This window comes from Convolutriloba macropyga, chromosome 4 (genome assembly GCF_964194025.1).
Source record: "Convolutriloba macropyga chromosome 4, txConMacr16.3, whole genome shotgun sequence".
Lineage (NCBI taxonomy): Eukaryota > Metazoa > Xenacoelomorpha > Acoela > Convolutidae > Convolutriloba > Convolutriloba macropyga.
The window spans coordinates 4,762,854-4,789,146 of NC_134471.1; the positions used below are offsets into that span (position 1 = coordinate 4,762,854).

General features: G+C 37.1%; 1 protein-coding gene across 6 annotated transcripts in view; it reads right to left on the minus strand.

Moving 5' to 3' along the window:
• Window positions 1–26,293, minus strand: part of LOC142337423 (uncharacterized) — a 94,927-nt gene that overhangs the window by 13,220 nt on the left and 55,414 nt on the right. For 5 of the 6 annotated variants that reach the window (XR_012758947.1, XM_075386631.1, XM_075386632.1 and 2 more), the window contains 14 exons: window positions 26,082–26,271; window positions 25,008–25,033; window positions 23,517–23,592; window positions 22,878–23,159; window positions 20,576–20,902; window positions 20,094–20,228; window positions 12,576–12,740; window positions 9,057–9,191; window positions 3,581–3,799; window positions 3,031–3,173; window positions 2,494–2,654; window positions 1,746–1,983; window positions 868–951; window positions 424–568 (listed from right to left, as the gene is read on the minus strand). Coding sequence is in view for 5 of the 6 variants with exons in the window: in XM_075386631.1 (XP_075242746.1) it covers window positions 424–568; window positions 868–951; window positions 1,746–1,983; window positions 2,494–2,654; window positions 3,031–3,173; window positions 3,581–3,799; window positions 9,057–9,191; window positions 12,576–12,740; window positions 20,094–20,228; window positions 20,576–20,902; window positions 22,878–23,159; window positions 23,517–23,592; window positions 25,008–25,033; window positions 26,082–26,271 (2,326 nt within the window). In the remaining variant the exon portion in view is untranslated. The remainder of the gene's footprint in view (window positions 1–423; window positions 569–867; window positions 952–1,745; window positions 1,984–2,493; window positions 2,655–3,030; window positions 3,174–3,580; window positions 3,800–9,056; window positions 9,192–12,575; window positions 12,741–20,093; window positions 20,229–20,575; window positions 20,903–22,877; window positions 23,160–23,516; window positions 23,593–25,007; window positions 25,034–26,081; window positions 26,272–26,293) is intronic. The other variant, XM_075386633.1, reaches the window with a different exon arrangement.

Below are 26,293 nucleotides of genomic sequence, written 5' to 3' on the forward strand. Positions count from 1 at the left end.
ATTTATAAGCGGCAGTTAACTTCCCGAGGCTCTCTCATCCGATATGGTTGCCTTTTTCGGCCTTTCCCATTTTTAGCACGAACATAGAGTCCTAATTACCGTAAATACACAACAAATTAATTTCGAACGGGGAGAGCTATAATCGGAAATGCCATTTTCTGTCTTTATATCAACTTTCTATCTGCTGAATCTCATCCCTCGTTACACAATAAGAAATACCATAGTTCATCATTAGTAATAACAGCATGAGAGGCGAGTACGTATATCTTATTACCTTGTTTACTGTCATGTCTCACTACTGGTTATGTTAGTGTAGCGATGTTAGTAGTTGTACCTTAGAAGTTCTATATATAATAAAATATAGGAGAAATTAATTTGCCTTTCTTTTTTAAAATATTTCTGTCTTAAAGTGACTGGGCTCACCTCTAGTAAGGATGACTGCGCGTGTTTTGCACTGTTTGGAGTGGTCACTGTTGGGCGGCAGTTTCTCCTGTAGATTGTTGAGTGCCACTTGGATGTTGTGTCTCCTTTTCCTCTCCGACATTTGATGCACCTTCTCACGACGCTCCTGGCAACAACACAAACGCACTTTGATACTAATTAGAATTTTGAAATCTAATACAACTCAAAACATTATTCAAAATAAATTACTGTTCCAATTAGCTCCAAATACGTAGGGTAACTAGAGCAGCATTCAAATTTAACTGACGCACCAAATAAAACAATTCTATTTTACAGTAAATAGAATATAACTTACTTCTACGTCAAATGAAATGTTGTCAAATGACAGAGGTTGCGTTAGACAATTTTCAAGGAGCAGAGACCAACGTACAATCTTCACAAAACAAAAATACTCTTGAAACTAACCTTGTGCATGGTGAGTTCCTCAGCAGTTTTGTCCCTGAGTCTCTGATACTTGACCACACACGGGTCGATGTTGTCATACACGCTCTAAGAAAAGATTTATTATCGAATAAATTTATATCTCTAGCCCAGTTTCTAAAATGAAATCCACCGGATTTTCTAGTATTTAAGATATTGCCAGTTCTCAATTAATTTACGGAGTATTTTAATATTAAGAGTTCAATCAGAATTGAAGTCACAACATGAGGTCGCAAAACTTTTTTTAAAAATAGAAAGCCCTATAAAGCATGTTGAACGTGGCACCCAGGAGGTGTTTTAGTCATGCCCCAACATCGTCGAACAATATCTGCACCAGTTTAACTTCTACGATCCCACTTACGCTCAGCTAGAAGTACTGTTTACGGCCTTATTACTGGGAAATTAGAGAACTTGATAAGCTTTCCGCAACCCAGAGAGGCTCTTTCCATGGCCCTTTTAAATGCTTATCGCTATATGAGTCTCAAATTACTTTCGATGCAGAATTCGTACAAGGAAAATTTGTTGGAAAGTGTATTCAAGGGTAATTTGGAAAGTACATTCAGAGGTGGTGGTGGTGGTGGGGGGGGGGGGGGGGGTTCTAAACAGCAGCTAGAAATGCCCCTCACACCATCATGTTATGTCTTCCCACCAGCTTCATTGATTTGTACACTAGAGAGCAGTAAAGCTCAGTCACTTAATGCCCTCCAGGCTTTACTTGTTCAACCCGCTTTTGAGGACAAAAAGTCAAATGATCGCATTAAAAAGACCAACAGAATAATCTTATATAGCTGTCGGTTATCATTCACTAGCAAGACGCTTTCCGACTATCATCACTAGCATTTAAATTTTCTCACAAATGATACCTTCATTTCTTCGTGTTCGACGTATTTATTGTCAGATGGTGGCTGGAAGGAGCTGCCTGGTCTGCCAGAAGAGGTGGATGTTCCCCCGGGAGAGCTGACCTGGCCCAGTATACCCTTGAGGAGAGGGGCATTTTGAGAGATAGTAGCAGCCGCAAACGCAGACTCAGAGTTTCCTCCTCCCCCAGTCACAACCCCAGATGATGAAGGAGATGGAGATGTCAGTGATGCAGCCGTCAATCTAAATTAACGAGCAGAAAATAGATTTTTAAGAGGACTAGCATCAGCACTCAACGCAGCTGCTGTACAGTCAAGAGCAGAAAGCGCACACAAAGTAGCTAGACGATAAATAGAAGGCTTTAACCATCTAATAAAAAACATTTTGAGGTCTGTACAAGATGCAGACCTAACAGACGAAGAAATATTAGATGTACTAGCACTCTTATCGTGGTTTATACACTGTTTTTGGAACATAAAAATAGACTCTTAAAACAGGTAATTGAAACTAAATCAAATCCAACACAACCATTTTTTAATACGTCGAAAGAAATAAGCTCGAATGACGTTTGGTGGCTCGATTCTATTGGGGAGGGGGGTTGTTAGAGGTTATTATAGACCACTGTAAGATTTAATGCAGAAAAATGAAGTTACGGCAAAATAACTAATTCGTTCGAGAGCAATTAAACACTCTATAATCTCAGCCAACAATTTTTCACCTCTATTTACATATCAAATAAATGTGTGCTCTCACCTTTGCAAGTGCGGAGTTTGTGCAAGATTGGGGCCGGTAATCAGAGGGTTGTTTTGGAACTGAGATTGATGACGCATGATCAAAGCAATGGGCGAGCTTTCTGCTCCTGTAGGCGTCCCTGGAGTCACGATATGGGGTGCAGCTCCCACCGAATTGTGCGCCTGGAATGGATAGTTATTTTCTAATGGGGCCTCTTAGTCAAACTCTTGTTTTATTTGAATTTCTTCAAATAATTCGAGTCTTTCATTAAACCAAATTCATTGCCCTTTTATTTCATGGTTGATCTATCAAATGTTTTCAGATTAAGGTTTTTTTAATTACCTACAAATGTTACAACCTTTTTTTCACGATGAGGAAATTAAAATAGCCCTGAGGAAATTGAACATTTAAAAAGCTTCAATTCAGACTTCAATAATTCAATTCTATCCTTCGGACATTTTTTTCACGTGATAGTTAAGTGAACGAGTAATCTTTGTAAAACCACGAGATCAATTATTCTATTCGTGGCTATTAAAACAATACGAGGACATTAAGCACCTGGAGTTGAATGACAGATCCACCGGTTGAGAGTAGGGCAGCTGTCGAGTGGTCTGAACTTCCATTGACCAGGAACTGTAGCCCATTAGTGACGGGGATCCCACCACCCACACCCTCGGAACCATTTGTCACTCTGATACCACCTGAAGCAACACAATAAGTGGTTGATAACAAATTCAGAGGGCAACAAGATTACGACTTTGTCAGGAGAAAGCTTTCCTTTCGTTAATGGGTTGTTGCGTTGAGCTTTCTCAGCCTATAAGTTGCAAGATAATGGGATTATAAAATATCTGCACAAACAGATTTGGTAATACTCTAGTTAGTAAAACTCTTCCACTTTTATAAAACTACAAATACGAAAACTTCTAATTTTTGAAAAAAAGGAACTTATTTTTGAACAGCCTTTAACTTTATAAAGGTCCTAACTTCAAAATATTCGAACTTCGTTAATAGGAAGCTTTGTAATGCCAAAATACGAGGGTATACGAAGGTGAATGATGTGGCAGCATTATTAAGTTATATACATTAACTGGTGATTGATTAAGCTAACCAGAAGGTGATGAGTTTGAAGTAGTGTTTTGAGATTGTGCAAGAGACGAATAAGCAGCAGGATAAGCTGCAAGCATTGCATTCAGCTGATTGGGTAGTAGGTTCCCATTGCCACTTGGTCCAGCACCAGTTGGAACTGCAGTAGACTGAAGCTGGGTCAGAGAGGTCCCAATACCACCGGAACCATTCAACACATTCTCTGAATCAGTAGACAAGCAAGCTGTCAATGAAAGCATTCGATTTGAATTTTTAGTTGCATTGTAAATCTTCACGCTGTACATAAAAGGTGTGCATAAAATTTTAAGCTCGTTTTTACTAATTTAAGGTCAAGGTCTTTCTATAACTAATTAAAAGTGATTTTTAATAGCCGCACAGCAATAGCTGGGGCTATTATTGGCCGTCTATTGGTTTTTTACGACTCGAAGAGGAGTATTGGTTTTCTTAAGGTTTTTTTTAACCGGAAGTACTATTCGTTCAGACGATGTTTTGACCTAAAAGCGAAAGTGAGTAAAATTGCCATGTGAACTAATTTTTTCGGAGCGAGAGAAGTTTTTTTGATCATGCGCTGCGTTTAGTGAATGATTTTTTGGCTTTGAAAAGTAGTTTTTGACTGAAAGGCACTTCTAGATAACCATTTTTAGCCGTTTTTTCGTCTAAGTGGCCCAGTTTTTTTGTTTGTAATTTGTTAATTTGGTTTTTTAAGAAATATTTTTTTCGATGCTATATTGAAATGTAAACCTCGGAAACTGATACCACAGTGTTTTGCATAGCCTGAAAATGAGTTTGAAGTTCCAAATTGGCGCATTTTTCCTAATTTTTACTTAATTTTTGGCTTTTTTCTATTAACTTCTTCATATTTGGATATTTCAGCCGTCTTCTTGTCAAACCCCCCCCTTGACAATTTATATACCCAATGCCTTTTTCTACCTCGATGTAATTTTGTTTTATAAAATTGTACATATGCTAATCCCATTTTAGTTTTTTTCCAATTTTTCTGTTTTTGTTTGTATTTCGGTTTTAATTACTAGAAATCGTCTTTTTGTGCAATATGAGGGACTTTATTCGATTCAATAAAAATTCAGTTATTTTTTGGCGTTAAGTTTTCGAAAAACAGTCAAATGCAGTCGTAATAAACGCAGTCTCAAAAATTTTTGACAATTTTTTTTGCAAAATGTTTTAAGGTTTCGTATGTTTGATTTCGGCTTTTTCTTTTTTGTTCTGTTCAGGAGGTTGGATCATTGTCTGGTATGACATTGTCTTTTCTGTCTCAAATGCTGAACAATGAAATGTACTTGTTTTTCTTCAATTTTCAGATTTGATTTTTAACTTTCAAAAATCAAGAATTAGTCTTTTTGTTACGATTTTCGTTATATTGATTTCTTAAGTTAAAAAAACTGATTGATTTCATCTTTTTCTTGGATTTTCCTCATTTCTTTGTTTTGCAATTGATTTCATTCAACATAAGGCAGTACTAGGTGTTTGCTAGAGAGCGTTTTCCACAATAGCCACTTATTTCTATTTATTGCAATTTCCTTCCGGGCTTGGTGTTATTTTTGAACGATTTTTCGCGTTTGAATATTATTCTGCTGCTTATGTTTTTCTAAGATTAATTCAAATTTGGACTAAGTATGAAATCATGTCTAGAATATATAGAACAAAGAAGACATATATGTTGTTTTTGTCTTAACTGTGGTGATTAGAAATGTAACTTTAGTGTTTTTCTGATTCTAAAATTTGAGCATTCTTTATTGAAAAACTTAGCTTACTTTCTAAGGTTACCATCTGCGGTTTGCTTTCGCGATATTTTTGAGATTAGAGCCATGAATCATTTGAGGGCAATTGATAGGTTGTCAGGTTATTCAGCCTATTTTGAGCATTCTAATTATTGCGGGGCTTTTTTAACGTTACCAAAAGTTTTCAATATTGTAAAATTTTCTGCATTTTGTTTCTCTTGGTGACAGTGGTTTAAATTTAACCAATTTTTAGATCAGACCTGAGCAGGTAATGAGTTAATGGTTTAACACAAAAGTAAATGGCTTCAGCTGCAATTACGGTTCTTTGTGAAGATTTGACACTTCGAGTCGCTTCCGGAATTCTTCCGGCTATGTTTTTTTTATCTCGTCATCGCGCTTTTTTGTTACGACCATATGTCGTACAACCACCTCAAATCTGCTTCTTATTCATTCCTTCATGCAATTTCAACTGCAGTGCGTGCATGGCGTCATTTTTCGCTCTTAGTGGGTCGAGTTTTTTTGTTCATTTGGGTGATTAAATTTTTGGTCACACTTGACTTACCTCAAACACAAAAATGACATCCTCCCTTTGAAATTGACTTTTAATTACTTAAATTCAAAGAGATAAAGTTAAATGGGTGCGTGTCACTCTAAATGAAGTTTATTGGGAGCAACTAAAAGAGGCAGCAAAAATTACAGATTTTAAATCAAAATATAACATCAGCCTTCAATGAAAAGACGAGGTTTTTTGGTCTTTCTTTTTTGCTGTTTTTTAGACTGCAGATCTACGAAGGAATTGCAACTATTTTCTGGTAATCTGCCAGCTATGTCTTTAAATTCACATACCGATAAAGACTTAACTGTACATTGCCTCTTTACTAGTGGCATTTTAATCTTATGCATTAGAGGAAATTAACAATGTTTACAAGTTCCACAAGTTTACAAATTCCGCTCAGCTAACTTTCATCAGCTAAAGCTGATAAATTTGACAAATTTTAAGAGGAAACGATTTCCAAACAATTGCTCCAAAATGATTTTGATTTTAGGTGCAAAAGAGGCCCCCCTTTCGATTTTAACCCCATACCATACTATCGATTAAAAACATACCCGGCAGATTGCCAGAAAATAGCCGCCGTTGATTCCAATAAGCATGATTGGGATTGAAAGAATAGAAGATATTGAAAAAAAAGGATTTTTGTACAAAAACATTTTTTGAGTCCGATTTATTTTGATAGCATTTCGTAGTTGAACATAACGTACTTCTGTTTCTTAGAGAGAGGCTACAGGGGCTACTATCAATACCAATAAGCATTAGAGATGGCAACTAAGACTTATAGGAACGACGTTCAAATAGCGGGCATATAAAATTGGGCTTTATGGGTTTATCCCGTTTCTCTTTCTGACTTCAATTTTTTATACTGACTCTGTTCATTTTGAATTGCTTTGCTGAGCAACTGATGTTCAAAATCACTTTTAGCAGAATGAGAGAAGAGAGAAACTAGCCTAGAGAAGTCAAAAAGATATCACGCAAAATGTTGAAAAGGCGGCGAAATGAGGTAAGCGAAACATATTTTTATGCGACGAAGTAAAAAAAAAACATAGGAGCGCTATAATAGCCGGCTGAGAAGATGAGGGCGGCTATTAAAAACATAACCGACTAACCTCGGGCGAAATGCTCTCAAACGACCGGCTGGCTTTGTAAGTAGCTAGTCACGGTTCAGTGAGACTGGCTTCATCTTAATTGAAGGGGCATGAACTAAGCGCAGCGGGTGGGGGATGCACCCGGGGCAACAGTGGGTTGGGGGCAACGGTGGGAGTGGGTCTTTGGCTGCACGGGGCCATTACGGCCTGAACGATCTGCAGGGGTAGGGATTTGGGAGGGGGTGAAGTGAGGGCGCTGATGTAGGGGGGAGGGTTGTTGTGGGTGGGGTCAATCTCTAAGAACAGCCCTCCACACCATAAGTATAAGTCATAAGTCTCTAAAATAGCTTCTGTGAATCATATACTTGGAGGCTAGTGAGCTGAAAGGCCACAACAGAACTTAATGCCCGCTGGGCGCTACTTGTGTATACAATTTTTGAGGACCAGCAATCAAATGAGTAAGACGAAAAATTGGTTAAGCGAAAATTCGCAAAAAAAAGACAAGCAGGACTAATGTAATTGCTACAAACTTCGTTTGAGAGCAATTAAGCACAACCGACTAACATTGGGCGATTTTCTTTCATACAACCGGTTGCCTTCGTTAGTATCCAGCTGAGGCTGAGAGATGCTCGCATTGGGGACGGGGCGGAGAGGTGATAGAGACGGGGGGTAAGCGATTGGGGTGTAGGGTTGAAAGGACTGGACATGAGGGGGTCTAAACTACCAGGTGGAGAACGGTGGACTGCAAGTGTGTTGGCCAGGGGTGCGTGGGGGGTCAGAAAGAGAAACAACTAGTCAGAAAGAGAAACGGGATAAACCCATAAAGCCCAATTTTATATGCCCGCTATTTGAACGTCGTTCCTATAAGATCCGCCCTTCACATTAAGATCCGCCCTTCACATCATGAATTTCTACTCAAAGCAATTTTGGTGAATCGCATTCTAAAGACCAGTAAGGCGCAAGTCTCTAAGATCGAGGAGGGGTGAAACTCTAAGAGCCGCATTTATGTGTCCAAAAGTTTTAGTGAATCGCACGCTTAGAATTTAGTCAGCTCTAAGAGAACTTATTGCCCTCCGCGCGTTACCTGTTTATCCCGTTTTGAGGACCTAAAGTCTGACGAAAAATCAGTCAAACGAAAAATTGCATAAAAACTACAGGACTAATACAAATGCTACAAACTTCGTTTGAGAGCAATTAAAAAGAATGAAAAGCAGTGAGAAGATGAAATTACTCAAAGCGTCCAAAGAAAGAGCATGTTTATTATACAAAAACACTACTGACAAGAAATCAAAAATGAAATCAACATTTTCAACAAGAAATTTAGAATAAAAACAGAAAATCTTCAATATTTACGTTAAAAACAATGCGACTACATACAAGTTTGCATCATAAAAAACGATTACAGTATTGCCATTAATTTCATTTCGGGGCAGTTAATATTCAAGTGTCATTCCATCTTACTTAACATAAAGGTATCGATAGCCATTGAATAGCTTCAAAATTCAGAAACATAACCGACTCACGTCGAGCGAATTGCTCTCAAACGACTGACGAGCGGTTGGCTTCGAAAGCCGCTAGGTACGGTTTAGGGAGGCTAGCTTTAGTTTATTTGCCGAGGGATGAAGTGGGGGTGGGGCTCAAACTCTAAGAACCTCCCTTCACACCATGAATTTATGCTTCCAAATTAGTTTGCACTTAGAGTATATCAAGAAGAGAGGCTCTAAGAGCCCTTAATGCCCTCGGGCCTTGCCTGTTTATCCAGTTTTTGAGGACGAAAAGTCAAATGGGTCAGACGAAAAACCGGTCAATCGGAAAATCGTGTAAGGCCACGAAAGAGACCATAGGACTAATATAATTGCAAAGAACTTAGTTTGAGAGCAATTACTTATTGGCAAAGGCTGTACAAAACGCTTTCGGTTTCATATTTTTCTCGCTTAAAACCATTTTGCTGAACTGAAGAAATCGCTTCAGTGCCAAAGCGCTACCTGTGGGGATTCCTGTTTTTACCTCAGTCCCGTAAAAATATATTTAGTTTTATTATTTATTTAGTAATATTCTTTGTCAAATTATTCAAAACTTTTATACACGAGTTATAAAACATACCTGCAAACGTGGGCAAGTGCGACTGCATATTGATGACTGTCTGCTGCCTCTTACTGCTTCGCCCTCCAATCTCCCTCAAATGGGCACTACTTGATCCACCAACCAGCTGCTGCTCATCAGTAGTAGATCCCGAGTCTGAATAAAATATCTCCTTTAACAACTGACAGTAATTCCAAAATAAATGCAGATAAAATGGTGTCCATTCTTTCATTTTTGTTGTCCCTCTAAAAATCTTTTAAGTTAATGATGAAAATTGAATAAAATCAAGATACGTATGTTTACCCGCGTTAACAAAGTTTCAATTTGAGCATTAAATGCAAATTTTTAATTAGACCGAAAAGACGTCTGAAGGCAATTATCAGCTATAGCCTCTATTAACTCGAAAATAATTTAGTCTTGCAGTTTTCAATTAACATTATTTTACTCTCAACTAACACAAAACGGTTTTAGGATTCATTCTAACCTCCAGGTCAGCAGGGCATCTATATATTTGTGAAATATCAAGTCCTTTGAACGAAACACTTATAATTAAGTTTCGAAATACAATAAAATGGCTATGTATAGCCATGGTGAAATCAGCTTGGAGGAAACAAAAAAATTTCAGAAGTCATCAATCTAAATCTTCATAAAATTGAACAAAATCTGAAAACATAACCGACTAACGTCGGGCAAATTGCTCACAAACGACCAGCAAGCGGTCGGCTTCGTCAGTAGCTAGCCACGGTTTAGTGAGGCTAGCTTTAGCTCAATTGAAGGGGCGTGAAATGAGCTCCTTGGGGGTGTACTGCGGGGGAGGCGGGAAGTGAGGTGAGTGGGAGGCTTTTTTGGATGCACGGGGCCCTTACGGCCTCAACGATGTGCAGGGAAGGGATTGGAGGAGGGGGGGGGGGTGAAGTGAGCGGGGGGGGGGGTGTTGATGTCGGGGAACCCAACATCTAAGAACCGCCCGTAACACCATAAGTATCTCCAAAACAGTTTTTGCGAATCGCATACTTGGAGACTAGTGAGCTGAAAGGCTCCAAGAGAACTTAATGCCCGCTGGGCGCTACCTGTTTTTTCCATTTCTGAAAACGAAAAGTCAAATGGGTCAGACAAAAAATCAGTCAAGCAAAAAATCGCATAGGAAGACAGACAGGACTAATATAATTACCACAAACTTCATTTGAGAGCAATTAAAAAGTGTCAATTGTTACTTCAATTAAGCAGTTAAAATTATCCCATAAAAAAGCCGCAATAGCTTGCTAGATCTGCAGTCTCAAAAAGATAGAAAAAAAACAGATCAAAGAAGAAATTTCTTTTGATTAAATGCTGAGATGTTATATTTTGACTAAGAATCTGTATAGCTTATTGCTGCTTCTATTAGCTGCTCTCAAATTATAGTGACACACACTCAACTGACCTTATCTCTTTGAAAAAGTAAAGAAACGTCATTTTTGAGAGCCAGGTGAGACACGTGGGATCAAATAGCTAATCACGCGAACAAACAAAACACTCGCTCCACTAAGAAAGAATAATGACGTCTTGCACGCAATTTAGTTGAAATTACATGAACGAATGAAAACCAATTTTGGAGCAATTTTGACGAAATATGGTAGCAACAAAAACTTGACGACGAAATCAAAGACATAGCCGCAAAAATTCGGGAAGCGACTCGAATTGTCGGAACTTTACCAAGAAAACCGTAAATGCAACCATTACCTTTTGTCTGAAAACATTAACTCTTTACCTCACCAGAAACGATTTACACAAAATATTAAAATTTACACCGCTGTCACCACGAGAAACATTTGAGAATTGATATCATTAGAGAAAGTTCAAATTTATTAAAATTACCAAATCAATCAGTAAAAATACAAAACCTATCAGGTTTGATACAAAATAATTTTGACAGAAATATCACTGAAATATTGATACGGTAAAATTTCACTAAAAACACATTTGATAACTTTGAAAATTAGTAAAAATTTTCTAGGATGGTAAAATATGGATAGGCTCAAAAACAGACAGGGCTAAAGACGCATAAAATAACCCATTATACCCGTCATAAAACATAGAACTCCGCAATAAACTATGCAATCCGAAAAACACATCGAGAAAGCATACGGTAGAGAAACTAAACTGAATTTCCGAAAAGAAAAAAAAGAAAGAAAACTAAAAATTAGGACTCAAATTTTTGTTCTTGAGTCACTGCAAATAAGAAATACTTATCTCGTGATGCAGATGTCACACAAATTGAAATCAGACTATTGTAAAAATTAAAATCATCAAAAAGACAGAACAGAATATTCAACGACAAAAAATCGTTTAAAATCCAGAACCGAGGTCCTATTTATATTCGCAGAAAACATTAATCAACATTTTTAAAACGAATTCCAGCAAACTCTATGTGCTGACCAAAAAAATAAGAAAAAGGCTAAAATCATTTAGGATAGACTGATACTTGCTAGAATGTGGAGAGTATGGAAGTTAAAAACAAAACTGAAAAAAAAAGAAGCAGAGAAAGAAATACATTTCATTTAGAATTTGACGAGTAGAAAAATCAAATAACCATCCTCCTGCATAGATCAAAAAAGTGAAAACAGTTGCAAGATTCGAAACAAAAAAATAATTTGCAAAAAATTGCCAAGTTTTTTTAAAAACCACAATTACGAAAAAATCTTGAATGAAGTTATAAGACAACGCCAAAACACTATTCAATAAAAAACAAAACAATTAAAATCCAAAAAAGAAGAAATTATTGAAAAAAGCCAAACATTAGTTTTCAAAAATTGAAAATTAGGGGCCAATATTGAACTTGAAACGCATTATTAGGCTCTCAAAAACACTTTTAGATGTTTACATATTATCAATTTTAGATGTTTACATATTAATACAGCATCAAATAGAAATTATTTCCACAATCCGAATTGGATGAAAAACGCGTAGAAACGGTTATGTATATGCGCCATTCTGTCAAAAACACTTTTCAAAGTCGGAAAATCATTCACCGAACGCATCGCATGATCAAAATCCTTCTCTCGCACATAAAATATTAGTTCACAAGGCAAATTTACTCTTTCGCTTTTAGGATAAAAAGCCGTCTGAACGAATAATACTCAGGTTAAAAAAAACCTCAGGAAAACCAATACTCCTCTTCGAGTCGTAAAAAACCAAGAGAAGGCCAACAATAGCCCCAGCTATCGCTTTGCGGCTATTAATTACTACTCTGCTTAATTGATATGCGGCTATTAATTACTACTCTAATTTTAAAGCTCATCAAATGTATTTAAGTAAATACATTTGATGAACTTTAAAATTCTCTTTTTGACACCGTGAGGCCAGGCAACAATTCCGTTTACGATAAACAAAAACTTCAATTCTCAGGTTTACCAAAACGTTTCAAAGAATTGATAACGCACAGATTATATGCATCATTCATTCTAACATTGCCCGAACATACATGAATATATATCTTAAAAACAATTTTTAGGAATGATCATATTTCTCCGAAATTTCGAATTCACTTCATAAAGGTCAGACCTGAACCCTCGCTGAAATCGGCCTCGTCCTCGTTGTCATCACTCTGATTTAGTGCTCCAACTGAAAACTGTCTCTTGCCAGCACCACTTTGTCCAAGAGACACCACACTCAGACCAACACCTCTTGCCATGTCAGAATTGTCATACACGGGCACTGCACCAACGTCTAAATTAAACAGTTTGAAATAAAAGAAGGAAATCAACTGAATAGAAACTTTTACGTGATTAGCTAACTAAATGTTAAAACATCGATAATAGCATACTGAGGGAGTTAGAGCCCTAACACGAGGCCTCTCGCGTCCAACTGCTGGTTACATTTTTGACCTATTTAAGAGGACTAAGGGTAAAAATGCAGCAAGCTATACCCCGAGTAATGAAAAAATAGCAAAATTTTTATACCACTTTGTGTGATCTTCGCTGCTTCACAATGCTATATTTCCTGCTGCTTCATGTGCCTTTTTAACAAATAACTCGAGAATAATTTTCTAAGTTGCTCTGCTGTCGTTTCACGTCATTTTTTAGCGTCAAATTTTCTTGGCCCTTAGTCATCAGATTACAATGCTATGGAGATTTTTCAGTGAACTTCAATCCTTTACGTACTTTTCATCAAAATAAGAGAGATCATTGAGGCAGTTAAATGACTGTTTAAAAACGTTACTAAGATACAAAAAGTATGATACAAAACATAACCAGCTGACGGCTGAAATTTAGGAAAAATAGGAAAAAGAATAAAGTTTTAAAATTAGCACTTGAAAAACTTTGAATTTAACGACCGGACAGCAGGCATCAATTGAAAAGATCTTCAGCAGAATGTGGAGTAGTTTTCACATCTGATACACCTTTCCTCTGCTCTCATTGCTATCATAACAACCATTTTGATACAAATTCAATATGAGGGGTCAAAGTACTAAAAGATGGCATTATGTAAGATGTAACATGGTTTTATACAACAATAAAACTTTATAAAAAGCAACATCAAATCGCTTGGCAAAGCCGACATTGGTTTCCATAAACCTGATCGAGATTGAAAGAAGCAATTAAAAAAAAATTGTACAAAAATTTTTGAACTATTTTGATTTCATTTCGTAATGAAGCATACTCCTGTTTCTTAATGAGAGAAGACCAAGCCTATTATCAACGCCAATTAGCATAAAAGATGTCAACTACGACTTATAAAAAGTAAGATCAAGTAGCGGGTATCTAAAATTAGGCTTTATCACGTGTCTTTTGGATTTTGTCTTTTTGGTACTAACTGGCTCGATTCTAAATCAGTTTGCTGATCAGGTGCTACAACATAGCTGGCAGATAGCCAAAAAATAGCCGCAGTAGCTTCGTAGATCTGCAGTCTAAAAAAAACAGTAAAAAAGACGAACCCAAAATATTCGTCTTTTCATTGAAGGCTGATATGTTATATTTTGATCAAAAAACTGTATAAGTTTTTGCATCCTTTATTAGCTGCTCTCAAATAACTTTCATTTAGAGTGACGCACACCCATTTGACCTGATCTCTTCGAATTATAGTAAATAAAATTCAATTTCAAAGTCAGGAAGTCATTTTTGAGAGTGAGGTAAGTCAAGTGTGACAAAAAATTTATCTACGCTAATGAACATAACAACTCGCTACACTAAGACCAAAAAATGACGTCACGCAAGCACTACAGTTGAAATTGCATGAGTGAATGAACAAAAAACAGATTTGAAGTGGTTGTGTCATATGGTCGTAACAAAAATCGCGACGGCGACAAAAAACAAGAGAAGGCCAATATTAGCCCCAGCTATCGCTGTGCGGCTATTAATAAAAGCACTTTCAGCAAGATGAGAGAAGAATCAAACTAGAGAGGTCAAAAAGATTTCTTTCATCTAAGGTAAAGCGAAAATCTTTGAACGACGAAGTGACAATACAAGTGGCAGCTATAATAGCCAGCTGAGAAGATGAATTCACCTAACTATATCTAAAGCTATATGCTGAATCGCTACATTGATCCCATCATTCAGACCAAGAAACTGAGTTATACCATTGAAAATTAGGGCAGCGCTGGCACAACTTTTTAGGAGACGGTTGACCTTATAATCTCAAGTTACGGATATTTAGATTCCGTATGGCATTATGTAAGATGTAACATGGCTTTATACAATAAAGCTTTCTAAAAAGCAACATAAAATTGCTTGGAAAAGCCGCCATTGGTTTCCATAAACCTGATCGAGATTGAAAGAAGAAATGGAAAATAATTGTTGTACAAAAAATTTTTGAAATGCGAACTATTTTGATTTCATTTCGTGATGAAGCATACTCCTGTTTCTTAATGAGAGAAGACTGAGGCTATTATCAACGCCAATTAGCATAAAAGATGTCAACTACGACTTATAAAAAGTTTAGATCAACTAGCGAACATCTAAAATTGGGCTTTATCTCGTGTCTTTTGGATTTTGTCTTTTTGGTACTAACTGGCTCGATTCTAAATCAGTTTGCTGATCAGGTGCTACAACATAGCTGGCAGATTGCCAGAAAATAGCCGCAGTAGCTTCGTAGATCTGCAGTCTAAAAAAACAGTAAATAAGACGAACCCAAAATATTCGTCTTTTCATTGAAGGCTGATATGCTATATTTTGATCAAAAAACTGTATAAGTTTTTGCAGCCTCTATTAGCTGCTCGCAAATAACTTTCATTTAGAGTGACGCACATCCAATTGACCTGATCTCTTCGAATTAAAGTAAATAAAAGTCAATTTCAAAGTAAGGGAGTCATTTTTGAGAGTGAGGTAAGTCAAGTGTGACCAAAAAATTATCCACGCGAATGAACAAAAAAACTCGCTCCACTAAGACCAAAAAATGACGTCACGCAAGCACTACAGTTGAAATTGCATGAGTGAATGAACAAAAAACAGATTTGAAGTGGTTGTGTCATATGGTCGTAACAAAAATCGCGACGGCGACAAAAAACAAGAGAAGGCCAATATTAGCCCCAGCTATCGCTGTGCGGCTATTAATAAAAGCACTTTCAGCAAGATGAGAGAAGAATCAAACTAGAGAGGTCAAAAAGATCTTTCATCTAAGGTAAAGCGAAAATCTTTGAACGACGAAGTGACAATACAAGTGGCAGCTATAATAGCCAGCTGAGAAGATGAATTCACCTAACTATATCTAAAGCTATATGCTGAATCGCTACTTTGATCCCATCATTCAGACCAAGAAACTGAGTTATACCATTGAAAATTAGGGCAGCGCTGGCACAATTTTTTAGGAGACGGTTGACCTTATAATCTCAAGTTACGGATATTTAGATTCCGTATGGCATTATGTAAGATGTAACATGGCTTTATACAACAATAAAGCTTTCTAAAAAGCAACATAAAATTGCTTGGAAAAGCCGCCATTGGTTTCCATAAACCTGATCGAGATTGAAAGAAGAAATGGAAAATAATTGTTGTACAAAAAATTTTTGAAATGCGAACTATTTTGATTTCATTTCGTGATGAAGCATACTCCTGTTTCTTAATGAGAGAAGACTGAGGCTATTATCAACGCCAATTAGCATAAAAGATGTCAACTACGACTTATAAAAAGTTAAGATCAAGTAGCGAACATCTAAAATTGGGCTTTATCTCGTGTCTTTTGGATTTTGTCTTTTTGGTACTAACTGGCTCGATTCTAAATCAGTTTGCTGATCAGGTGCTACAACATAGCTGGCAGATTGCCAGAAAATAGCCGCAGTAGCTTCGTAGATCTGCAGTCTAAAAAAACAGTAAATAAGACGAACCCAAAATATTCGTCATTTCATTGAAGGCTGATATGCTATATTTTGATCAAAAAACTGTATAAGTTTTTGCAGCCTCTATTAGCTGCTCGCAAATAACTTTCATTTAGAGTGACGCACATCCAATTGACCTGATCTCTTCGAATTAAAGTAAATAAAAGTCAATTTCAAAGTAAGGGAGTCATTTTTGAGAGTGAGGTAAGTCAAGTGTGACCAAAAAATTATCCACGCGAATGAACAAAAAAACTCGCTCCACTAAGACCGAAAAATGACGTCACGCAAGCACTACAGTTGAAATGGCATGAGTGAATGAACAAAAAACAGATTTGAAGTGGTTGTGTCATATGGTCGTAACAAAAATCGCGACGGCGACAAAAAAGAAGAGAAGGCCAGTATTAGCCCCAGCTATCGCTGTGCGGCTATTAATAAAAGGACTTTCAGCAAGATGAGAGAAGAATCAAACTAGAGAGGTCAAAAAGATTTCATTCATCTAAGGTAAAGCGAAAATCTTTGAACGACGAAGTGACAATACAAGTGGCAGCTATAATAGCCCGCTGAGAAGATGAATTCACCTAATTATATCTAAAGCTATATGCTGAATCGCTACTTTGATCCCATCATTCAGACCAAGAAACTGAGTTATACCATTGAAAATTAGGGCAGTGCTGGCACAATTTTTTAGGAGACGGTTGACCTTATAATCTCAAGTTACGGATATTTAGATTCCGTATGGCATTATGTAAGATGTAACATGGCTTTATACAACAATAAAGCTTTCTAAAAAGCAACATCAAATAGCTTGGAAAAGCCGCCATTGGTTTCCATAAACCTGATCGAGATTGAAAGAAAAAAAATTAAAAATAATTGTTGTACAAAAAATTTTTTAAATGCGAACTATTTTGATTTCATTTCGTGATGAAGCATACTCCTGTTTCTTAATGAGAGAAGACTGAGGCTATTATCAACGCCAATTAGCATAAAAGATGTCAACTACGACTTATAAAAAGTTAAGATCAAGTAGCGGGCACCTAAAATTGGGCTTTATCTCGTGTCTTCTGGATTTTGTCTTTTTGGTACTAACTGGCTCGATTCTAAATCAGTTTGCTGATCAGGTGCTACAACATAGCTGGCAGATTGCCAGAAAAGAGCCGCAATAGCTTCGTAGATCTGCAGTCTCAAAAAAAAACAGTAAAAAAGACAAACCCAAAATATTCGTCTTTTCATTGAAGGCTGATATGCTATATTTTGATAAAAAAACTATAAGTTTTTGCTGCCTCTATTAGCTGCTCTCAAAAAACTTTCATTTAGAGTGACGCACACCCATTTGACCTGATCTCTTCGAATTATAGTAAATAAAATTCTATTTCAAAGTGAGGAAGTCGTTTTTTGAGAGTGAGGTAAGTCAAGTGTGACCAAAAAATTATCCACGCGAATGAACAAAAAACTCGCTCCATTAAGACCAAAAAATGACGTCACGCATGCACTACAGTTGAAATTGCATGAGTGAATGAACAAAAAACAGATTTGAAGTGGTTGTGTCATATGGTCGTAACAAAAATCGCGACGGCGACAAAAAACAAGAGAAGGCCAATATTAGCCCCAGCTATCGCTGTGCGGCTATTAATAAAAGCACTTTCAGCAAGATGAGAGAAGAGTCAAACTAGAGAGGTCAAAAAGATTTCTTTCATCTAAGGTAAAGCGAAAATCTTTGAACGACGAAGTGACAATACAAGTGGCAGCTATAATAGCCAGCTGAGAAGATGAATTCACCTAATTATATCTAGAGCTATATGCTGAATCGCTACTTTGATCCCATCAATCAGACCAAGAAACTGAGTTTTACCATTTAAAATTAGGGCAGTGCTGGCACAATTTTTTTAGGAAACGGTTGAATTTATAATCTCAAGTTACGGATATTTAGAATCCGTATGACATTATTTAAGATGTAGCATGGCTTTATACAACAATAAAGCTTTATAAAAAGCAACATCAAAGCGCTTGGAAAAGCCGCCATTGCTTTCCATAAACCTGATCGAGATTGAAAGAAGAAATTAAAAAAAAATTGTACAAAAATTTTTGAACTATTTTGATTTCATTTCGTAATGAAGCATACTCCTGTTTCTTAATGAGAGAAGACCAAGCCTATTATCAACGCCAATTAGCATAAAAGATGTCAACTACGACTTATAAAAAGTTAAGATCAAGTAGCGGGCATCTAAAATTGGGCTTTATCTCGTGTCTTTTGGATTTTGTCTTTTTGGTACTAACTGGCTCGATTCTAAATCAGTTTGCTGAGCACAACATAGCTGGCAGATTGCGAGAAAAGAGCCGCAATAGCTTCGTAGATCTGCAGTCTCAAAAAAAAACAGTAAAAAAGACAAACCCAAAATATTCGTCTGTTCATTGAAGGCTGATATGTTATATTTTGATCAAAAAAACTGAATAAGTTTTTGCTGCCTCTATTAGCTGCTCTCAAAAAACTTTCATTTAGAGTGACGCACACCCATTTGACCTGATCTCTTCGAATTATAGTAAATAAAATTCAATTTCAAAGTGAGGAAGTCATTTTTTGAGAGTGAGGTAAGTCAAGTGTGACCAAAAAATTATCCACGCGAATGAACAAAAAACTCGCTCCATTAAGACCAAAAAATGACGTCACGCATGCACTACAGTTGAAATTGCATGAGTGAATGAACAAAAAACAGATTTGAAGTGGTTGTGTCAAATGGTCATAACAAAAATCGCGACGGCGACAAAAACAAGAGAAGGCCAATATTAGCCCCCGCTATCGCTGTGCGGCTATTAATAAAAGCACTTTCAGCAAGATGAGAGAAGAGTCAAACTAGAGAGGTCAAAAAGATTTCTTTCATCTAAGGTAAAGCGAAAATCTTTAAACGACGAAGTGACAATACAAGTGGCAGCTATAATAGCCAACTGAGAAGATGAATTCACCTAATTATATCTAGACCTATATGCTGAATCACTACTTTGATCCCATCATTCAGACCAAGAAACTGAGTTTTACCATTGAAAATTAGGGCAGTGCTGGCACAATTTTTTAGGAGACGGTTGAATTTATAATCTCAAGTTACTGATATTTAGAATCCCCCATTTGAACAAATGAAATAGAAACATAGCTGGCAGACTTCCGGCAGAAAATACCTGCTTAAATCTGTAGCCTTGACAAGACAATAAAAATTTCAGTTTTTACTAATTGTTCTGATCGAAGTCATACAATTTGATTACAAATTTGTATCATTTATTGCTGCCTCCTTCAATTTAATTAAGCAAAATCTCTATGAGGAAGTCATTTTTATGAGTGAAGTAAGTCACGTGTGACCAAACGCAATCACGCGAATGAACAAAAACGCGCTTCATTGGAAGTCAAAAATGACGTCACGTAAGCAATTCAATCAAAACAAAAATTAACAACCAAATATTAACAACAGCAAATTTGAAGCAAGCGTAATATTCGTTCATAATAATTGCGTCAACTTCGTTCGATAGCAACTAATCAGAAAAGTCTGACAAAAGGCCAACAGTATCCAAAATAGTAGCAATAAAATATGGACGCTGAAAAACTTGTGTCCGAAAAAAAAATAAAAATGCACTCAAACTCTGCCTGCTATGTCGTCACGCTCGCACGTTGTCCAAGACTTTGTTTGTCTGCAACTAAAGCAGAAGCACACAAGTAGAATAGATTGCGCCACTATTCAAGCATGGAGACAATAACAAGATCGCGTTTGATTAGAATATGTGCTGACCTGTTTGAGGAAGAACTTCAACATCAGCTGCAGATGTATTTCTAACGACAGCCGAGCTGAAGAGTGGGTCACTTGAGGCACCGCGAGAATCACCCTCATGTCCACTTCTTCCGTAGCCAAAATTCCCATGTACACCTGCAACAATTCAGAAACTCTAAAAACGACAAGGATTCCGTTAGCAATCGAAAATGTAGGCAAATTCATAGGAAAAACAATTGCTCATTTGAACCAATCTTTCAATTGATACATGGACTATCGCAGAGCGAACAACCTCAATACTTATTCAACATTCTTGATCCTAGAAAAGGTTTCAAAGAATAACGCCAAAAATGCCCTTAAAAGTAACTGCAATTAATTTTTTGCACCATCTGTTTTGTAATCTAAACCAATTTTAAATGCGAGCTAGTTCTTCACAATATTTCAAAATTTTTTATCGATTATTTCATTAGTCTGTAACTGTCAATAGGTGGTAATCCACTTACCATGGAGACCAGTGTTTAATGAAGGTCCTTGGTGACTAGAAATCCTTTTATTTCCCAAAGTGACATCCAAGTATACTACATCATTAGTTGTAGCTGCGCAATTGTCATTTGGCTCCATTTTCAGTCTGAACTTGTGCCTTTCTCCATTGTTGAAACTGAGAGCACCCCCGTTCGCAGCAGTGCCCATCAGGTCCAATGGCCCAGTTGCGGTTCCTGATACTAAAAGGTCATTGCATACAGGGTTTGGCAGCTGGTGTGGTTGCGTGTCCTGAGGGCCCAGAAATGACTGATGCATAAATCCACCAGGGGATGTTGAAGGGTTTAAACCTGCGTGTAAATAACTTGGCTTGTATCAAGAGTGCCAATGATATTATAGCATCTAAAATTACACATGCAGTTTAATACTTTAGACAGTATACGTTTTAGTGACAGCAAATCAAAGAGAAAGTTCAAGAAAATCCTGACAAAAGAGGAATAATCATTATGACGACCAAAAACTTCTTACTTTACGTTCATTGCTGTTATTTAATCAAGATGCCCTTTGCAAACGGACCAATAACCATCGCCTTTAAGATCTATACGCTATTTAACATAACAGACTAAAGTCGGGCGAATCGCTCTCAAACGACTGGCGAGCATTTGGCTTCGTCAGTATCCAGCTGCGCGGCTTAGGAAGGCTAGCTTTAGCTTAATTGAGGTGGGTGGGCAGGGTGAGCATGAGGGGTTACGAGTGGAATCAGGAGTACGGGGTGGTTTGTGTGTGTGTTTGTGTGTGTGGGGGTGGGGGGGGGTGTGAGGTGGTGGTGGGGGTTAAATCGAGGGAGGGGGTCAAACTCATGTTATGAAAATCGACTATCTATTTTTCACATACAAAATAAGACAATATACATAATAGATTCTAATCTACGGCATGCTTGAAGAGCTTCTGGCATAAGCAGAATCCAGTTTGATGAAATAAAGTGATCGCATCGAATAGATCTTTAAAATGGGTTGTTACGTCACTGCTTGAAGACACTGATAACTTCTGGTATTAATCAAAAATGGTATACAATGTTGAGCCAGAATTTCAAAATTTGCAAACTTAAGCAGAAACCTTGCTTAAAACAAGCAACTTGGAAATTAACATAGCTGGCAAATTGCCAGAAAATAGCCGCAATAGCTTCATAGATTTGTAGTCTCAAAAAGAAAGACAGACCAAAAAAGAAACTTATTCTTTTCATTCAGGGCGGAGATGTTAAATTTTGATTAAGAATCTGTATAACTTATGGCTGTTTCTATTAGCTGCTCTTCAATAACCCTCAATTAGAGTGACAATCACTCATTTTTGACCTTATCTCTTTGAATTGAAGCAAAGCAAAGTCAATTTCAGAGTGAGGAAGTCATTTTTAAGAGTGAGGTAAGTCACATTTGACCAAAAATTTAATCACGCGAACGAACAAAAAAATCGCTCCATTAAGTAAAGGTGAAAATGACGTCACGCACTCAATTCAGTTGAAATTGCATGAAAGAATGAACAAAAAGCAGATTCGAAGTGGTTGTGACGTAATATGGTCTTAACAAAAATCTTGACGACGCAATCAAAAACATAGGAGGACAAGTCCTGACGTACAATTCAAAGAATTTTCATTGACTAATAAAAAAAACAAACCTGGAACGAACCATGAGTTAAATGTGAAAACCATTTCTAAAAAAAACATCAAATAGTTAAAAAAAACAGAAAATCAATGTTGAAATGCCGCATGTGCTCAAAAAACCACGAGCGAGAAATGAAAATTTGGTTCAAACAAAAAACTAGGCGTAGAATGAACTGTGAATAGATTGGGAAAACCATTTAGAAAAAAATCCGATCGCTAAAATTGAAAAACAGTAAAAATCGAAGTCAAATTGCCGCATGTGAACAAAAAACCACCAGCGAGAAAGCGAACTTTTGTTCAAACACCGTTTTCTCACTCTTCTTTAAAATTAGAGCGAAAAAAATTCACGCCACAACACCACTCGCTTTTTCGTTCCACTTCCCGTTTCGGCGTGACCAAAATCACTACTCCAATTTGACTTCAAATATCATGAAAATGTGTGAACAGATCTTAAAAAAAAACAGCGCCCAAATACAATTCAAATTCTTTGAATTGCAAAAAACCAAGAGAAGGCCAATAATAGTCTCAGCTATCGCTTCGCGGCTAATAATAAAATGATGAAAGTTCATGGAAATCAATTTCTGGCTATGTGTATAAGAACTTCTGGCATTTTAACCCCTGCCACTCCAGAATTTCGGCATTTTATAACAACATGTGTTTCAACCAACCTGAGTTTGAGTTGACAGACAGCTGTGAACTGTCACTGAGCGACGACGGTGCAGCCATATGATGATTGACATCATCCATCACTCCACAGTTAGCAACTCCAACCCCACCGATTGAGTTTGCAGAATGTGCCGAGTGGGGCGGGGAGAGGGAGGAGGCGGAGAGGGCTGCGTCCTTCAAGAGTCCAGAGGGATCATCGTTGGAGTCGATGGAAGACATGACAGTCTTGACACTGTTGTCCAGACCCTCCACTGATGTGAGGTTGTCTTGGTCACCAGGCTTAGCTGTATAAAAAGTTTTACCATTTGTCATCATTTCCATTTATACACTCCAAGCCCCTCGGCTTTGTAGCGAAGCCAGGAAACATTTAGCAATCCGTCCTAATGTCCTTCAGATTCTGTACTTTAAACTTATTCTAGTGAACAACCGTGAACCCAACTAAAGAGCTAGTCACTCAAACACTTTAGTTGAAAATTATGTAGCTGAAGCTGCAGAATTTTTGCTATGTAAATTTAACCATCAACATTGCTAATCAAGCAGCCAGCCTGGGGTTATATAAAGCACGGACATTAATTGAGCCCAAAAATTTATGGCAAAACTCAGAAATAAGTGCGGTATAGATCAGTTAAAATTTAACTTACGAGAGAAAAAATTAGACACGGAAGAATTTGTGTCTGCCTCTGAGACGTCCAGACACCCAATTTTCTCAATGTCGTCCTAAACAAATACACAATTGCATTTTTTTTTTCAAATGGACTCTGAAATTTTCACAAAAGGACAGCGCCTAAAAAATGTCATTTTTAGATATTAGTCAATTTAAACCCAGTTAATCTATTATACTCCATCTAATTCAATTTACAGACAGACACCTATCCTAGACATCGAAAGTTTGCTCATTTCTCTTTCGCGGTTTCCAAATTTTTGATCATCTGTTGTTTTGCATAATTCATCATTACTTGCATTTTCAAATAAATCTTATTTGACAGATAATTAATTGAATGCTTGAACGATTGCATGATAAAATACCGAATTCCATTATACCCAATTCATTCCCTTTGATCTTTTGGTTCAATAATCCGATTATAAACTAGCACTCTATGACAAGCATGTTTTCTCCTAAAAAAAGCTGATAAATTAATCGCATGATCGGTTGTTATAGTTTCATATCAAGCCCCGTGGTCGGTTGAGGCGTGGCGATGGCCCACAAGACATGGTCAAATGCTGTAGCTAAATATTATGCTAAATAATCATTCTGGTAGTTTCAACATAAGGGTAAAATATTCATTACATTTTGGGTATTTTGTCACATTGGGTATTTTGGCATTGAGTATTTTGTCCTGACACCGTTTGAACATATTAAGTCACAATGAATTTGTTCTGGGCGGCTTCGGTATAAAACCGTACCACCCTACGGCAGCTGTGACCTCACACTGGACAATTAGCGGTCAGTAATTACAAATTCTCAAACCCTGTTAACTTCAAAGAACACTTTACATGCAAAGCGGCAGAGAATTAAATCAAGCATCCAAACAAAATATTTAACAAACAGTCGGCTTTGCACAAATTTTACCCTTTATCAGGGTAATGCATAATTTATGCCAACGGTAGATAAGACGGTACACTTTACATTTAATTGATTACAATGGAGCAGTTCAAATGGCCGACGTATCACGTAATCATCATTTACATCAGCATAATCGCCGACAACTCAATTCTGATAGGTCGACAAATCTGATTAGTCAAAAAATCACCAGTTTGACGAAACATTACAATTTCCGGCTCAAACTGTTCTGGTTGCATTGTAAGCTCTCAAATTCTCATTTTCTAATTTTTCGGCTAAGCCCCCCAAGTAGGGCGATTGCCAATTACTTAGTACATCTTGCTACAGATCGGCATTCAAGAGTTACAAATTTGCAGATATTTTATATATCTAAGTAATCGAGGGTGTATTCAAAGTGACCTCTCAGATCTCTGCATTGAACAGCAGCTAGAAATGAGACGTACATAGAGATATGTGATTAGGGATTGAATGAGATTTGAATAGAGATACAAGCGCAGGTGAACAACAATTAGTAGGGAGTGAAATGAAATCATACACGTCTACAACCACTTAAGCTGAACTTCAAACTCACCAGAATGTCGAAGTTGAGGGGAGTCACTGAAATGAAAGTTGTTTCACAATTTCTGCTTTAAAATTCACAATTGTTGACAACAGAACTCAAAAGTCAGACTGAAGATTTTAAAATCTTGCATTCATTCAGAAAACAGAGTGAACTAAAAGTTAATTTACATCACTTAGCGGAAATTGGCGAGTTGTGAGTGGTTTGTTCACGAGCCTTTCGCCCAATTTTCAGCTGAAAGAACATCTATTGTTCTTGAAAATCGCTTTATGGAAGTTTCCATCACCAGTAATTAGCGTGGTGCTTGAAGAGATGAACTAACTTTTTAACGTCTGTGTATACAAATTAGCAGTTAATTTTGGCAAGCTAACTTAAACACATCTCTACTCATTAAAAACGATAGATAGGATCCCCCTTCAGTTTCGTACGTGCATGATATTTGCACAACTCCCCCCCCCCCCGCCCCCCCACCCCACCCCCCCCCCCCCCCCCCGACTCACCTGCCATATTTTTACAAGATTTACATTTATGTAATGGCAAGTGCTGTGTAACTGGGGGTGCATAATGTATTGGGTAGGGCGGGGGCACAAACGGAAAAGAACCTAAAATAGGCTTTCTTCTTCAGCACATGACCTTAAGATAATTACAAAACTGAAGTTATAGGGTTCTATGTTTGCAGAATAAACAATAAATGCTATTTGAAATTGCAATGAAAAGTTTCATTAAAAATTTGCAGCATAATACTCCTATATAAACGTCAAATTTTGCTAACCAGTGGCAGTGAAGCACTGCATGCAATTGATAGAGCTCGAAATGACAATTTGAGAAAAGATTAATTTCAAAACTGACATGTACAATTTTAGCACAAAATATAATTTTACCAACCAATTATCCAATAAATTGAACACAATTCTGGAAGTTCTGTACGCCAAAAACGGTATCTTTTTTGACACCAGATTACAGACTGTTGTGAAAAACAAAATAGAGATAGAACTGCTTCATTTCAATCCAATAAAAATCTACCCAAAAATATATTTTTAAAAATGTATCCAATAGTTTTGATAACTAGAACTTTCTAGAACTTACTAGGTTGAAAAGGTTCGATGTCCATCAGATCCACTGGCAATACTAAGTGGAACTGTGACAAATTATTCTGAATGAAGTCCGCATTGCTTCCTCCCACGAAAGTCTCCGGCAAATTGTGATGCTGCTTCGGAAACTGAAGACCCACAAAGCGCTCCGCTGCTGTACCACGGCCACGGCCCAATTTTGCGTTCTAGAAAAAAAACGCGCACCCA